The sequence below is a fragment of the Saccoglossus kowalevskii genome, chromosome 5, assembly GCF_978046115.1.
Source record: "Saccoglossus kowalevskii chromosome 5, keSacKowa6.1, whole genome shotgun sequence".
NCBI classification, from domain to species: Eukaryota; Metazoa; Hemichordata; class Enteropneusta; family Harrimaniidae; genus Saccoglossus; species Saccoglossus kowalevskii.
The window spans coordinates 39,278,026-39,295,659 of record NC_140645.1 but is presented as its reverse complement, the minus strand read 5'-3'; the positions used below and the strand labels follow the sequence as shown (position 1 = coordinate 39,295,659).

Sequence of the window (17,634 nt, the reverse complement as noted above, 5' to 3'; positions counted from 1 at the left end):
ATTGATAACTGTCATGTGATTCACGTGGCATGTTTCAGAATTTGGGCCGGGTAATTGGCTATCCTCGGGCGGAGCTACTTCACAAGACGTTCCACGTTGCTACGACGCGCACCACTGTACCATGCATTTCTATGGGCTCTGTGCGCGCTGCTGTGGAACGCCGGTCGAGCCGGTGAAAATTCGAGAAAACAACACAAACTTAACTTTTAAGTAATCCTGAACAATCAAATTTATATATGTTAGTAATGTTACACGCGTAGGGCTAATCTTGTTACACTGTTCAGGGGAGTCTCAACAACCATCCCAACTTAAACGGTACCGTTTTCTGCGAGTTGTTGGCCTTTGTTTTCACCGCGAGGGTTGCCAGGCGGTGAAAATGCCCGGATGTCCACCCCCACGATATGTTTCAGTCAGTACGTGCGTTAATGTTAATGGGTGACAAAACGTGACGCAGAGTTCGTCTATCTTCATTGGTATAATATTCACGCCGGCGGCGTTTTCACGGCGTTAACGACGTCGTTGCGTTGTCCAATGTATTTTAAATGTGAATGCCGCATACTAAGGGATTAATGTGCTAGGGTCATAAAGGTCACATTCCTATGAGGTATGTACTTTCGAACCAGGGACAATGAGATGAACAGCGATAAAATATCACCAGTACCCATAATTTTTGAGAAAATTGGTAAAATAGCTTGGCAATATCTGACATTAAAATTAAGTCGTTGGAGTATTACTCAATCGTGATCAACGTAAATATTGCGTAGTCATGTGTGTAACCATGGTTATATTATGTTGCACTCAGGGTGGGCCATAGTGTCAAACACGAGGACAGTTTCTATAGAAACAAAATGATAAAGAGTTATTTTACTATTTCCCAAACTTCCAAAATACTATAAATGAATTAATTGTTCACTGGGTTTTAATTTCCCTATTTTTTCTGATAATTAAAATCTACTAAATTAAATCTATGTGAACATGTAAAATAACAATAAAACTCATTGTTTCCTTGACAAATTCGTGAACATGCTCAAAACACCAAAATAGTGAATTTCAAATTAAAAATCAGTGAAAATAATTAAGTTTTACAGTATAATCACTAGTATAAAATCACGTCAGTTATATTTGTCTTCACGTTCACTCGACACACACAAGTGTGGTGTTTGGTATAAACGACAAAAGGAGAGAGTCAAAGCGGCAAACAACCAACATTTATCAAATAAAATAAGTTTTCTTATATCGGGTTGGTGTACAAATTATGAGAAATTGTAGACACAAACTGGATTGTTCATTTATGAGCAGAAGACTACTGTTAATAGGCAATCGACTACATGTATTTACATTCCAGTATATTTACAGTAGGCAAATGTACTACAGTATTTGTGATTGAAGAGTCTGTCGTGAGAGTCATTGGTCGTGTCAGATTTCTCTTTTTATTGCAGTGTGTAAATAACATCGCGGTGTGTGTCATTAATTTCAATCAGTACCCTAAGACTATGTCTCGTATGCGATCACAGATATATCCCAGACAATTGAAACACACGTCCTTTTTAAAAAATTAACAGAGGTGAAAAGTGTGCTGTTATGGGTACACTTTTACAATGATGTCATTGCCGCACTGGGTTGTGGAATACATTTGTACGAGTAAAGAAGGTTTTAATGGGGACAATCGCTCCCTTTCTAAGTTCGATGATGATTTTATTTCATGTTTTTTTTTTCAATAAATTAGTGAACGGGAAAAAGCCTGACCAAAAACAAGTTTTTTTTTTTGTTCTTAGCCTGCTTCGTTGGCCTATAATCTATAAAATAGACGCGTTACTCGTGAAATCGAACGTAAAAATAAAACAAGGGGAGGTCGTGATAGCGTGGCGTTCGAGAAACGCGGAATTTTGTGTGTGTGCTATACCCATTTGATGATGGTTAATTTTATTGAAGTAACAGCCCCCCCCCCCAAGCTCGGCATTTCGACATAGATCTATTAAAAAAAATGAAGTTCAAAATCAAATAATTCGATTTTTGAGGGCAGACGTTCGATCCGCGAGATCTCGCAGTGAACGACAAAAATCACCTATTAAGCATTTGATGTACCATCATTCTAATGAAGTAATAAGGTGATTATATTGGCATGTCATGAATGTGACCTGGCGGATGAATACATTGTAGACATTTGCTGTGAAATCATCACTCAAGTACAAAATGATACAAGGCATACCATAATATGCGGTTTTATCTGAGAGAGTTATTTCATGTTATGTCTAACTTGGCAGGATGAGTTTTAACCAGACATTACGTCACCGTACCAAACGCACGTAGGAAAATGTGCCGTTGTAACGTTTCGACGCATATTACTGATCCTACGCAGCTGGTGACACCATTGGATTCCGGTCGTGCTGCCACACATACAGTTATTGTTATTATGGTACCATTATGCTAAGGCCAAAAAAAAAAACAACAACTTATGTTGCCCTCAAGTCGGAAAATTGAAAAATTGGGTCGGTCGATCGGATTTGTTTTTTAAACTCGTGAAAACTAAGAGTATCGTAAATAGCCGAGATATATGGAAAAAAAAAACGCGACCCGATATTTCATATTTTTCGATCGATCGCTGAGGGCAACAAAACAATTTTTTTTCACCTAATGTTGCTAAATGCACGTCACGGGCCGACCTACAGCATGGGGTCGAAAATCATGGAGAATGGCCGAAAATTTTATTGAAAATTGCAAACTAGACACCGAGAGAGAGAGAGAGAGAGAGTAAACAAAGACAAACATAGCATGCAACGGGTTGGCGTATTCAAGAAAAATGTACCTAGTATGCCACACCGAGAAAAGAATTGCAGAGATCACACTCTTCAAGCCACCCCGAGATATTAAATGGTTGGCCCCGAATAGAGTCTGTGTATGATTCAAGTCAACCATACGGTAACCGTACCAATTATTCGCTGGTTTTTAATTTACCTATTTTCACTGATAGACAAATCCGCCAAATTAAACCCACATGAACATGTAAAAAACAATAAAACCCAATTTCCCCCTGCCAAGATTGTAAACTTAAAGCGGGGGAGTCGTCACCTGCCCATGCGTCAGATGGCCATAGCGAGTCATTATTTACAAATAAACGTCTACCCATGAGCCTTTGCGTTTTAGCGTGTGTTCTTATCGTCGTTTGGGACTCAATTCCCGCGCGTGCGCAGCTGACGACCCTCCTACTTTAAAACCCAGTGAAATTGCTCAAAGCATCAAATAAGTGAAATTAAATGTTTTAAAGTATCACGTGACTGAGAAGGATATTTGAGTATCTGTTGCCGTTCACATACCATGTTCTATGTACTACTGTTAAATTCACGAAATCATAAATTTGTTTTATAAATAGTTGACGTTTGAAAACAACTGGACCAATCAGAACGCGTTTGGGGATGCATGGCAGTAAATCGGGCAATGACTGAATAAACCCCACAATGCCTTCTATATCCTATGAAGCGTCTTTTTGTCTGAACCACGTGGATCTTCCGGGGTTAATGTTTTATAAATATTTTATAATATTTTCATTTCAATTTATATAAATTACTATTCATAATGATATAAACAGTTATAGAACAACCAAAATACGACAGCTGTAAAATATTATTATTAAATATGACCCTACCCGGCAACAGTTCTTCAAAACAATTTCCATGTAAGCCGGATCCAGCTATCTCCCAACGTATCCCTTGGTTCTTTTTCTGGTGTAACCCCTGCAAGAATTTTGGCAAACGTCATAGCTGCATGGCGACAGGATTCAGATCTTTTGCAAATTGTAATTGGACGGATATCATTGTCTCAAAGACAATCCCTTTTAAAAATGTCATGAAAATTACCGACAACTTTAGACTTACGCTACTCATAATCAAATGATTGATTGATTGATTGATTGATTGATTGATTGATTGAAATCAAGTGAAATACACTTTCACATACCTACCGGGAATAAGTTGAAAACGAAATGAATTTCATGTTGACAACGTTGAGTGCGCTCTCAGCTTTCATGTCGCAGCAGGTTTGTTGTTATTTCATTTCGTCAGAGAGATACACCACCACCTCTTCGCAATGGATAATATTTGCGTACTATCCGCACTCGTGTCCACGGTGTTGTTAATACTAATTAGCTCAAGGCAGTTTGCTGATGCTAATGAGATTATTGACCTCAACGATCACGTCGATCGTGTCAGCGGAGTAGTCAGTCGAATAAAAGATGACGTCGCAGCTGATGTAGGTCTACAACGGCAAAGAGGTTTTCGCTTTAACGATTGGTACCGACAGGAATCCATATCAGGTTCGTTTGCTTTTATTATATCCGCCTTCGGATTATATCTCAGGTGACATGGCCGAATTACTGTAAAGGGGTTAATTATTCACTGGGTTTTAATTTTGCTTATTTCGCGGACTTGAAAATGCACTAAATTAAAACCCAGTGAATATGTAAAATTTAGCATAGAACACATTATCTAAATGATAAAACTGTCAACTTAAAACCCACTGAATATGCCTGAAATGTTAAATCAGTGAAATTTAATCACAGTGGAAATTAGTCATTTTACAGTACGTGTCTTTGCTGTCATAAACGTTGATTTTCTTGAGTAATATCAGCTATCAAATTACGCAGATTGCATAAGGTCATTGAACTTATGGTTTCATTTTCACAACGCAATGCTTTATATCTATATTGCGTACTATAAATGGCGTAGTGCCTAGCACACACATATATTATTGATTAGAATTCATCGATTGGTTGCAGCATGTGTACGCACAGTGTGATACATCATTGTTTAATTCAAATGCCAGTTGCATGTACGCGTTGATTTGCATATAATGTATCCCATGCAACACCGCGCTTATTGAATTGAGCCCAAATTGATTTCGTCACAGGTGCTTTGAATAATGAATTTTGTAACAAATATAAATATCTGACTCTGTGTAAGAGTGTGAGTAACAACCAATAAATAATTATACAGAATTTGGTCGCCGCTAGCAGTTGCCATGGGCGACGAGACCATGATGTACAACATGATTTTTCGGGTCACGTGAACATATCTGGTCTTCATTAAGTAGAATGATTATTTGCTTTTATATTTCAGAAATGCGTTGTCATAGAAACGAACCATGTGGAATTCAAACTAAAAACGCTGGTGCGGGGAATGTACACGTGTGGGGATTTATGGGACTCGACGTCTTCGCGTCATGGCACCCCAACGTTGATGGCGCTCTCTTTGAGATGCGATTAATATTTTTGGTGTTATTTACCTGCGAACTTGTATGTGTCTTACGTGAAGGATTGCTGCGTCATCACGTGATCAATTGATTATTAATATTTATACTTCAGATCTATTTATATTTTATATTGAGGTAATCAGGGATGCATTTTCTCCGAATATCATGTGACATTAATTACTGCCTTTCTGTACATAGAAAAGTAGAGGTCGCCAAATTATAACGTTTATAGTTGAAACGTTAAACTGGAATGTCGTAGGTCAAATGTGTGCGAGTCGCTGGTTAAAATAAACGATAAAGCAGGTTATAGTGAAAACTTCTCAAACTGATGTGTAAGGATGTACGACTGTTGTGAGAGTTGTATGGGACTATGGTATGTTTTTAATTGTTGAAATTATGCCATGTACTAATCGTTCAAATTGCAATGATATTCAATGTGGATGAATGTTGGCGATCATTTTGGAATAGTATTCCTAGGTGCATGAATTCACCGGATTCGCCGGTTCCGAATTAGGTGTGTATTGCAGTGATTCTGAATGAGGGGGATTCCGGGCGAATCTTCAAATATTTCCCACAATTCACTCGTACTGATTTAGACCATCAAACAAGACAAGGGGTCGTCCAAATAATAATCTCAGAGTACAACTTTAAAATGAAGATTGACGCACGCCGATAATATATATGGTGTTATTTAACTCTCTGAGTGCCTCATTCATCCCACCATCGATTAAGTACAACATTTTCAAAATAAATTTTTCTCCAATTATTTTGTCCACTTTGGATGGAATATATGTAATAATATACATTTATTAAAGCTTTTAAAAAATAATATTTTGTGACAATTTGCATTTGGCTCTCAGAGGATTAGAATGTTACTACAGAGTGACGTTATTTTGAAATCTTATTTCGACAGGAGCTGGGGGATTTTTCGTTTTCAGAAATTGTATATCTTATAATTTACATTCTATAGCATGGAAAATAAGATGATTTGTAGAATTTGCGATATTTATATATTATGAATGATTCTTGGTTTGTTATCATGATTATTCATTACACTTATCTTAAATTGTTTACTAGTTTCCTTGTTCTCAACAATACCCATTTACTGCGAGATGACTGTTTATTTCAGAACTAGATTGTTCTTGCGTGACCGTAGGAATAAATTTACGCGTGATTTGATAGGTTCTCTGTCTGTGAACGAAATATTAATATAGATGGTGCTCTATGTGATGTATATTGACGTGAAATTTCGTTTCTGCGTATGCATTTTAAAAACAATTTTTTAACGTGAAAGTCTTTGCCTTTTTTTGAAATGCATACGAAGAGACGAAATTTCATGTCAATATACATCACATAGAGCACCATCTATATAAATATTGTTACTGATATTTGATGCGAAACCATTGTGAGTGGGCGATTTGACATCTTCGCTACAAGTTTGAATGCAAAGAAACCAGATATGTTTAAGTAATGGTATTGTAAACGATGTTACGTGGAAAGTATATTCATTTGTGTAGTACGCCTGATATTTTTTAGCATTTTTCAGTATCGTCGTCTTACTTGATTTTTATGTTCACCGTATATACCCTGATGACGTCAATAACCTTTGAACCCAGTACGCTTTAAATTTGTCAATACTACAAGTCCAGATCAGACACTGCATTGTAATTTTATAACATACAATTTTCACATTTATATGTTACCTAGGATCAACCTCAGATTGGTTATCTGAGGTGCAACTCTCGTCTTTTCGTAACTTTGACTGTTTTGCCAGCACGTGGAGCGTAAAAGAACTACATTTACATGTAACTGTTATAAGGGATAATGTTAGAGCATAGACCTTAGAAAAGGTCTATGGTTAGAGTTGAGTTTAGGGATTAAGGAATAATACATGATCTGCGGCTAAAATAAAAAAGAAACTCTTTTGTTAGTTTTAAATTAACGTTGATCATGAATTAACGGTAGTTTCCTGACTATGCGAGTCTATTTTGAATGGGAATAGGTCAACGACACTGCCTTCGCTGCTTCGTGAGTTTCCCCATTGTGCGGTTCACATGGTTTCAAAGCCGGCCATCCAGTTTCTACGACCGAATGAATGAAACTTGGATGGCAAAGATGTTCTCCGAATAAGGCCAATTCCCCGAATACCACTAAACTGGAAAGCATCCAGCCATGATCACAGATGACCATTGTAACAATATGGTTATAAAACCGTTAAGTCAATTACCCATAATAATAATAGTTTTGTTTTAGTGGCCCGGGATGTTGTTGTTGATCACCAAGGATTTCTTTTCAAGAAGGTTAAGCTAATATTTATTTATCAATTAAAAATGTATATGTATAGGAGATTATAAATTGAAACGATGATAGTCAATGAATGTTCACATCTTCCGAATAGAATCATGGTTTCGCGAGCTTTATAAAGACACTACATTTGTAGATACAATGGTCGAATAAACAAACCTTGGCTGGCGATGATGAAGTGTACAATATATGCTATCTACAGACACATGTTTCCAGTCAGCACGTACTGGAAACGATCACAATATTATTTCACTATTTGTACGGTCGCTAAGCACTGGTTAACATATACACGCGTATACATCCATTTCTTGAAGCCAACTTGCGTTCGATTTGCTGAAATGAGTGGAGTATTTTGTAATAAAGGCTGCAATACTATCCACATACACGGAATAAGAGCAATATAAAAGACCGTGACAGTCGAGAAAAGAAGGGCTTTGTCATTTTATTACACATAATTGAAGAAAATTGAATTGTAGATGAGAACTGTCCTTTTTGTTAAACAAAATACACATCATGGTCAGATTTGACATATTTCACAAGTTTTGTAAATTGTTTCTCTTCAACTTAAAAATAGTAGTTTTACTAACGTTTATTATTTCTTAGAATGAGTGTTGCATACAAGTCCAACAACCCGATAAGATAAAACACACTCGTGATACACAAAATATACTCTTGCTCTTGTGAAATAGGAAAACATTACCCTTGTTAATTTCAAAACATGATTATTCAACCCAACCCTCTCTTTGGGCGACGGTCAATTCCGAGTTTTTTAGATTCTTACATATCAGGAAAAATACCAAACTTTCACAGCCAAGTGACTCGTTTAGACAGGGTTAGGCCAACTACTTACAAAATTCGTCGTTTTTATGTTGATAAATCTCTTGCATACTACAAAGAACCTAGAACACTTTCCGGGAGGTTTGAAAGCAAAATACTCACCCAACTAAGGAGCCAATCAGCGGAGGCCGTACGATTTCGGTTTCAAATACCCAGGGAAAATAATCTTCTTGTAAATCAGCCGAATTAATGTTGCCCAAACGAATCATTTGACTAATTTGTATTTTTTTCTGAATTGCAGGAATCCGAAAAAACAATTTCTCAACTTGTCTCTTTATTTAGCTTCAAGTCGTGATAAAAATGGCTACCCCTATATAGTAAATATCGGCCGCCAGCTAACCGTAGCCCAAGCGACCAATCCACGCGACATATTTGATAGTTAGGCTTAGCGACTGTGCGTTCATCTCGGCGCAAAAAGTGAATTATTAATGCAATGTTCCTATTTAAAAGATGGCGGCATAGGATTATATACCTATAATTCAGGTCATATAATTTTCCCTGAAGAGTACTGCTCGATACATTGCAATTTAAAACATTGTGTTTGTGTTCTTTACATCTTGAGTAAAAGTCGTCATGTACATAAAGAGTTTGTGATTATCCAATATCAATACGATATGTTGTCACGTGACAAGCAAAAGGTGCACTACAAACTTTCACGATACAACTGAAAACGGAAGGACTTTAAAAAAGTTGAGTTAAGTAATGTCGGTAGGTGGCGCACTATAAGTTATACTGTTAATAAAATCGAAATTACAAACCAACCCTTGTAAAACAATCTGGCCATAGGTGATCAACATCAGTGCTGGCAGATCCTGATGTAGCAAATTCATTGCTACCATGATAACCAAGCCCTGCAAATGCAGCGTAACTACCCAACTTTAATGAATGTCTGATACATTTCACGTATAGATGTTGATGCCCAAATAAGGTCTGATGTTCTGTGTGATGTTCTACGTCATATCTCAGCCCCAATCACAGCGAACCTCGTTGCAAATTACAATATTCATGAGATCATATATTGACACTGATGCAGTGATAAACTAAAACCCAATTAAAAGCAGGTGATGACGTCATATATAGCCTCGTAAGGCACTTCTAGGTCACAATCTGTGTTGTCCAAAAATGTTTATGCTAATGCTCTCTTGTATATTATTGTAGCTATTATAAACGTGATAAAAATGCCGCATAATAATGCCCCAAGTAGTAGGCGTTTCACCATGCGAACTGCTGCTTTTGCTGTTTTTATGTCACCCTTTCGACACGCCTCTTGTATCTGTGAAGAGAAAAAGGTATAAACCATTTACTATGATATAGTCAAATTTTACAAATAATGTCATAATCAATAAAAAAAAAACGATTTAGCTGACACTAGTTTTAAATTGCCCAAGACGATATACCAAGCTTCTCTATAAGTGAATATATATTTAAAAAATGACATGTTGTTCCGCAACAACTTGATCGTCTGCTCCAATGAAATACAATATACCAGACCGCTGGTATGTTTCACTACACCATGCGTTCTAGCAGCTTCTTGCTTCCTGCAAACACCTTTATAAAGATTGTTCTATTGTAAAATGTACATTTCTGTCTACAAAAGTCGGTCTTCCCGTCAAATTTAAAGTTATTGATACCATTTCTACAACTTATCCCGATAGTACAACACGTCATGAATTTGAAATATATTCTGACCTAATCCTGTGATTGAAATTAATGTAAATTGTAGCAAAGGCTATATTAGTTTAACTATGTTATTGTCACGTTACCTTAACGGAGTACGCAACTGCAACTAACCCGAGGGGCAGAAAGCAACACATACTGACGACAGAACATGACAACCAATCGTGTGGGAGGCGTTCTTTTGGAGCTGTCACTTTCACAACATATACAACGTGTTGTTGAGCGCCCTCACCGACGACCTAGAATAAAGTAAACAACGTTTTATCGCATATACACACCATCGTGGTTAATAAATAGATATTACAGAAGGTCAGTAAAAATGAGCAAATACAGGACTTAGGAGTATTTGCTGTACGAGCTTGTTTATACTAACTGATTTATATTTGGTTTAATAACTGAGATTCAAGCTAATCTCGTATGTTTGCATACTGTAAAATACGTGCTTGGAGTCGCTTGGAATTAAATTTTCGCTATTTTCGCTGATGGAATGATTCAGTGAAATAAAATCTAGCGAATATACCTTTTTTCCTGTATTTCACATTCAACTTGTTAAAAAACAGTGAAAATAAATTCCATACAAAACACCCAAAAGCGAAAATTAATTCCAGCTAAAATAAAGTATTCTACAGTATCGGATAGACCCAATGGTGTTTACGCACGGGAGGAAACTTGTTAAAAATGTACACAATTTCTCATTATCTATCCGCATTCTCAATAGTTGGCAGTGGATACGTTGGCCCCTGGGTTGTCTGAGGTAGGCCAAAGGATGGTGCCGCACACAGATGAAAAGTCGGAATGCAACTTTTTTAATTTTGTCTACATGCGTAGAACCGACAAGGTTGTAATAAGGTGATACTTTATAGTTACTAGGCAAGCGTTTGTTTTACAGACCACGCTTCGCATGTAAACATGATTTGAACATATAGTGAGATGACGTCATTTATCTCTCTAACTGTTCAACGTTATGCGGGGCCGCTGTGTACTGTAACAACTTCGTTACTTTTTGGAGGACAAATACGGGCCCAAAACTTTATAGTTTTGGATTTTAATACTGCAAGGCTACTAAGTGGCTCCATGTTATGTGTTTTGTTGTAAAAATCAGTCCATCTGATGCTTTAAATGTCAAAAATTAGCGCAACGTGACAAATGTTTTGTTTTTTGGCGTTTTCAGGCAGAAGAAATCTGACGCCATAGAGGTCATTCAAGTGAGTTGTGCGTCGTCAGAAATTGGCCTACTTTCACGAAATTCACACACATTGATAACGTATTGGCGCAGAATAAAACCCTTGAAGCATTTTTTGATAACTTCTCGCAATGAAAAATAAAAGGCTTTTGTCTATAGGTGAAATAACAGGAAAAATGTAAATTGATGTCATTGTAAACAAATATGCAATCTACGTTCTAACACTCTCGAGGCATTGACGGGGCTGATGCTGCCTTGATTTTTCAGCTAGTCACGTGACTAATTCGTGGTATATGTCGCAGATCATTTTTTTTTTCAAAAAGCCAGGAACAAGGGCTTCAAGAAAATATATAATTTGCTACGCTTCAAAACACTTTTCCTCATGAAAACAGTTCTTACTTTTTAGAGCATGATAACTATACCGCATCCGTAATGAACTGGTTATATTGCGTACTGCACGTTATTGAAGTCTGTAAAATATCTAGCGACAATGTTCCCTTGATGGATTGAAATGTTACAGATACATGGGGTGTGATTGTTATATATAGTTGGCTAAACGTGTTTGGTGACTGCGACTCTGTTAAAGGAAAAGTCTTTTTTTAAAGTTGCAGTCGACAGGTTTTGTCGTGCAGAGCGCACCTCAGGCTAAACGTATCTCTAGACCCACTGACCCCAAAATAAACTGTTATTGTTCAGACGTTATTGTAATACAAACTTTAAAGATGGTATTATAATTCAATGAAAGTTTAATGTTATTATAAAATAATAAAAAGTCCTTCGGCTGAAAAATTTCAGGCGCGCTGCCCACGGGATGCGTTCCGATTGGTCAACATATCAGCTTCCAAGTTCGTTGTGACCTTTCCATTACGTCACGTGGTCACAAGTCACGCCCAGAAATCATGTTACGGCTAACGACCTCGATGGTATCAATAGAACGCAGTATTATTAAAGACAGTCAGTGACTAGATGTTAGTGATAAGAGCAAAGACTAATTATTCCTCAGCTCCTGAGAGCGAGGTTATTTGTAGATATGCTGGCGATTGCCTCTGTGTTTCCGGAAGTACTATGGGGGATTGCATGATGGGAGTGCAAAGTCTTTTGATCAGTAAAATAATTTTAGAAAAGTAAAAACTAGAGTGACTGTGAAATGAAGGTTGGTTTTAAATATTAAATATCGTGGAATCTGGATGAAATAATGAAAGGAAATTGAAGTGGTATGAAAGGGCAGTAAATGTAGCCAGAATGCAAGGTCAAAATCCGGGGTCAAAACACGTCACAATACATCCATCAAGGCGGTTGTGTCAACAACTATGGATGAGGTAAAAGACTTCGTTTGCAGTTTGCGTGAATGGCCGGAGAGAAAAAAATCATGCAAATTCAGTGCTTCAGTAACAGTATTTGCTACTTTTTTGTGCAATGGAAATTAATACAAGAAATGCTGCCAAAAGACATGTCCTTCTAGTAAACAAAACAACCGGACAGGACGTTTATCTTGAGAAATTGAGAAGACGAAAATCCCCTGGGACAGTCGTTGTGAAACAATAGACATGCTTCGCCAGGATATCAAGGTTATTTTGATTATTTGATGATGGAAACTGCTGCTTTATAGAAGAGCGAAGTTCAATGTCATTGGCACAGTAATGACATTTTTAGAGGGATGACTCGCTAGTATTCGCCGTGACTCCGGACTTTTCATTCGGGTTTATACAACACTTACTTGTTAATATAAAGACTGTTTAATGTCTTGTTTGTATTTGCACAATGTGAATGAGGGGTTTATTGTCAAAATATATACAGGTGCTTGTATGCCTATTGAAACTATACAAAATTCGACCAATGCACATCTGTTTCATGTGTTAAAAGAACATTGCGATGTTCTCATGGAATTGTTAAATCTTGGTATCATTCCCAACTGTCACCAAACTGTACGTTTTGACGACTCGTATGCACTTCTGGGACTTGTAATAATTTTATGGAAACTGTACAGCAAATCACCTATTTCCTTATTAATTATTCATAGTTTTTCTAAATTTAAATTTTTATTGTTCATAATTATTTACACTAATAACATATTTTTCCGATGATGCATGACAGCTTTGTTCACATGCAATAAGACAGGATATGTACGGATATGTGTGAGTATGTTTCATGGATTAATAGGCCACTCCTTTGCTTCAATTCCAACTACATCTCGGGAAATATCACTTGCTGTTTATCATCCATATTTTGATATCCCACAATGTGTCAAATCTGTATCTGGAAATTCTAACTACTTTTTCGCAAAAATTGACCAGCCTTGCTTCTACCAGTCATTTGAGTCAACTCCCATATTGTCATTCACAGTGAAGGTTAATGCAGATATATTGTAAATTACACAGAGCTAACACTACAATACATTTCCCTTCACATTCCCCTGTATTACATAATAATCTTTGAGCTGAGGCAGTTATGGTTCTACAACCATCACCAGTTCTCTTGTAGTGTCTCATGCATGAACTGCGGCGTGTCGGAGAAAAGAAAATAGCGTCACAAAGGGAACTTCAGCTATGTGCAGCGGATGCCATTGTGCTCGTTTTTTTTATGATGTGTGAATTATTTTAAAACACGACACAAATACAGTGTCGATTTACAGAGTTGTGATTCAGAACAAGTTTTAACCAGTCGCTTATAAATAAAAAGAACACGTGACACGTAAATAGTTAAAACAATGAAGCAGTTGACATCATATACACATGATGTGAATACTTATATGCAAATTAAAAAAAACAGTGTAACATATGCGTTACCAACGTAACAGTAAACCTATGCACACACCAACTCAAAAGCCATGTCCATCTTTGGTTCGGGGACTACGATAAAATTAAAATACAAACGTCAAAAATGCTGGCGATCGAGTGTTATGGTGGTCGATATGTACTAAATTAATTAAAACAGAATAACTATGGTTGGATTAAATTACATAACTATGTTCTCTATGCACGGTCAGTTGTCAAGTACGGAAAAAACACACTTATCATCAAGCAATATGCAAATAACACAAAGATCGTCACAACAATACACCTGGTCAGTTCTGTAATAATGACGTTTATTCCTTTCAATGTTTCGCCCTAGAATTAAGGCTTCTTCAGGAAAACTCTGTTGGGATGCCGTAATACTAGTTACAGGGGATCGTCTGATCTATTATTGTTGAGTACATGTGTATCAACCAATAGATTTTCGACTGTCAGTACCACGTGGTGTTTTTGTCTGTGTGCGTTAAATAATAAATTCTGTCTCGTTCCTGTCCGGTCATGCAAATAACAATCATGAAAATCGTTCTCGAAATATTTATCACTGCAATGGCAGGTAAATATTTGATTTGAAACAATATGACGTCACATTTGTGAGATCATTTGACTTGATTGTTAGATGGTATATTTTATTCATGGCGTAGACTTTGGAAACGAGAAAGGACTTACAATCGAATGTACCTTCGCAATTTTGATTTTTTTTTTCCTTTTTAAATCCTTTTTCGCTCATTATGTTATCAGTTACTGAAGGATTGTTTTAAATCACGTGACCGAGTGAGTTTATCTACAAGTGACGGGCAAGCGATATAGCCTCGAGATTTGCTTCATGTCTGCGATGACATCAAATTCCCGCCGAAGTGCATAAACCCTCGATGGGGTAGCAACGGGAGGTAACTGAGTACTAGTATTATATGTCATTCAAAAGTTTTCCCACGGAACTTCCATTAACAAGCCCCTGGTAGACACCAGATAAATAAAGAATTTTACTATTTGCATGTCTGAATGCCCTGTTGATGCGGAGACAATGTCGTCTCTGTTCAGCGATGGAAACGAACGAAGAATACAACTACAGTCTACATATACACATTTTGAGTTTAACAGCTGTCAACAATGGGTGCCTGGACGTCTCCTTTCTAATTAAACTTCCTGTATGCTTTGTTCGTGTGTTTACGGTTTCACGAAGGGCAAAGGTCACCGGGGTGAGCCACTCAATGTTTTCATGTTTAAGGCCGAAGTAGTTGTATGTTATGCATATTAGAGGTTTCTAGAATTAATATTTTTGATGGGAACTGACACAAACATATGTTGTCGAAATCCCTGGGTAGTTGGCAGGGGTAATTAGAATTTCAAGGTATAATCACGGTATCAAGGGGTATACATAGATATAAATTCATGTAACATAGCACACAGTATGTACGTTGTTTAATCGGCTCATCCTTTACAGATGTTGACAGGACGCTAAACATTAACAAATATGAAAGTGGCCAAAATCATGATCCAGATGAAAGCCGAGGTGAATGACTGGTTAGTTTCATTATTGACGAGGGTGGTTTCTTCTGTATTTCTTTGCCATACAGTATGCGCATGTCCCGGGCGCTTTCAATTATGACAAAAAAGAGCACTTACGTTTCAGCACCAACTCCCGGGAGCAGTTAATACATAGCTGGGTAGGGAGGTGCCCCTGAGTGCTCAAAACTGTGACCATTTTATACCTGGATAGTGGCAAAATCTATACCCATATTTATATCAAAGTACCATTTCTGTCATCATTGAGATATTCGCTCATATACGGACCCATAAATATACCAAATCGGGAAAATATTACCGATATTTATACCTATCTTGACCAGAAATAATAGCGATACTTATACCTAAAATCCAAAAACGAGACCCATTTCAGGGACACGTCCCCATTAGGCAAGTTCTATGTATCCCCCGGGCACCAACTCGCGGTCTGCTGTCACAACGTCGTCCTTATTTTGTTGACAAGCGCACATACATGTGTATTTAATATGAACAACAGTAAACAACACCGTTATTTTACTCGATACAAAAGACTAGTTCGCGCGAACAGGACCCCGGGGACAAGTTTTTCTATTCTCTAGTGTACGGTAAGGTACATACATGTGCAATATCGTTTTTACGATCTTAAAAACAGTCATATTGCTTTCAGCTAATAGCTCAAACCACGTGGTCAACTGATTAACGATATAATTACACATGCAATTTGCAAATCGGGAAAAATAAAATAAAAAAGAAGTACAAATTAGAAACATTAAGAAACAGTTTTTTCGGCGCCCTACAGATGTGAAAACTAAATTGCAGCGTACCGATTCTACGAACCCCCTAAGCTAACAATAAGTAACTCCTATGACGTAGCATGTTTTGTATTATTATGGTATTATCTTGCAAATAAATACAGTAAACCAATCTAGGCTCGTGTTACAGAAATGTGCACGTTTTGTTTCTCCCAGTTTTATGTAAACATAAAATGGCACCCGAGTGCCCGAGCCGGTTGTTACCTACCATTGGCTCTGCTCCAGCATAATTTTGTGGTTGTTTCGCCAATACAGCGCTGTGACATTTACTGGCGTCAACAGGCAACACATAATCCTCTGGGACCGGCACACACAGCCCATCCGCTAGAGTAAGAACACGCCTGCCAGATATTGCCGGTGCTTCGTCATCGTTGCGCCTCTCTAGTAATTCAATCTCCTCTGGCAATTTACCATCTTCGTCCTTATCTGTATTGTTTTTTTCACACTCATCAAGCTTTGGATAGAGAGTATCTTTGTTAATTGACTCCTTGCTTGCTGCGTCTGAAACAAATTGATTCACTATTCCTCGTAAAATACTCGGAAACTAGGTCATGTTCAGATGGATCCAGTTGGATCTAGATTGATGGCCTTCGGGGAGCAATCCTTGCCACTGCATTAACGAGCGAAACGGTAAACCACGAATATAACAGGTCATGTAGTTAATATTAATAATATCTATTGTCAAATTATATCAACAAGCCCAACCCTAATTAACAACGAGTGCACAATATTGTAAGCGACTCAAACGATATTCATACTGGGGAGAGCCTCCGATCATGCTTGACCAAGCATGTTTTATACGCCATGCACGTTACACAGTTATTAAATTATAGCGAGTTGTGTTATATTTATGATCCATGTTTGCTTACAATGCGAGCTCCATGGCGGTCATCGTGTGTTGTTAATCCAGGACTGTAACTGTTGCATCATCAACTAGTGGTGTAGTAACGCACCACAACCCTGCATTACTTCACAGATGTTAATCATTTAGAATATAAGATGAACACTTGCCTGTTTGCGTATCCATTCCAAGCGAACCGTGTTAAAAGTAAGCGACCTTCGCGAACTAGGAGAGTGCTATGCCCGACCACGCGCGACAGCCAAATATTTACGTTGACCAGTTTGGGCGTTTCCATTTTATCATGGGGTTCATCTATAGAGCTAAAGAGGGGATGTTTATGGAATACATCATTTTCTGGGTTGTACACTGGGAAGTTCTATGTTGTAACAAGTTCCCATTTTAATCCCGCCGTGGAATTTTACAGAGCGTGCGAGTTTGTCG

At 37.5% G+C, this 17,634-nt stretch overlaps 2 protein-coding genes across 2 annotated transcripts; one reads left to right on the top strand and one right to left on the bottom strand.

Annotated features, from left to right (window-relative positions):
* The first annotated feature begins 4,015 nt into the window (after window positions 1–4,015).
* Window positions 4,016–5,560, top strand: LOC144363584 (uncharacterized). The gene is made up of 2 exons (XM_078014198.2): window positions 4,016–4,309; window positions 5,112–5,560. Exons 1-2 carry the CDS (start codon window positions 4,084–4,086, stop codon window positions 5,333–5,335), a joined length of 450 nt encoding a protein of 149 aa, XP_077870324.1. The 5' UTR covers window positions 4,016–4,083; the 3' UTR covers window positions 5,336–5,560.
* A 3,683-nt stretch (window positions 5,561–9,243) lies between these two features.
* Window positions 9,244–17,472, bottom strand: LOC100369990 (uncharacterized). Its single transcript, XM_078014200.2, has 4 exons — window positions 17,364–17,472; window positions 16,561–16,853; window positions 10,149–10,301; window positions 9,244–9,658 (listed from the first exon to the last, which is right to left on the bottom strand). The coding sequence occupies exons 1-4, from the start codon at window positions 17,377–17,379 to the stop codon at window positions 9,512–9,514; spliced, it is 609 nt and encodes a 202-aa protein (XP_077870326.1). The 5' UTR covers window positions 17,380–17,472; the 3' UTR covers window positions 9,244–9,511.
* Window positions 17,473–17,634: the final 162 nt, after the last annotated feature.

Excerpts from the sequence above, each read along its gene's own strand:
- LOC144363584 (XM_078014198.2), top strand. The coding sequence starts at position 4,084 with ATGGATAATATTTGCGTACTATCCGCACTCGTGTCCACGGTGTTGTTA. Across the intron at positions 4,310-5,111 it reads CCGACAGGAATCCATATCAG|AAATGCGTTGTCATAGAAAC; the intron begins GTTCGTTTGCTT and ends TTTATATTTCAG.
- LOC100369990 (XM_078014200.2), bottom strand. Across the intron at positions 10,302-16,560 it reads ATGCTGGAGCAGAGCCAATG|GTCGTCGGTGAGGGCGCTCA; the intron begins GTAGGTAACAAC and ends ACTTTATTCTAG. Across the intron at positions 9,659-10,148 it reads CAGTTGCGTACTCCGTTAAG|ATACAAGAGGCGTGTCGAAA; the intron begins GTAACGTGACAA and ends TTCTCTTCACAG.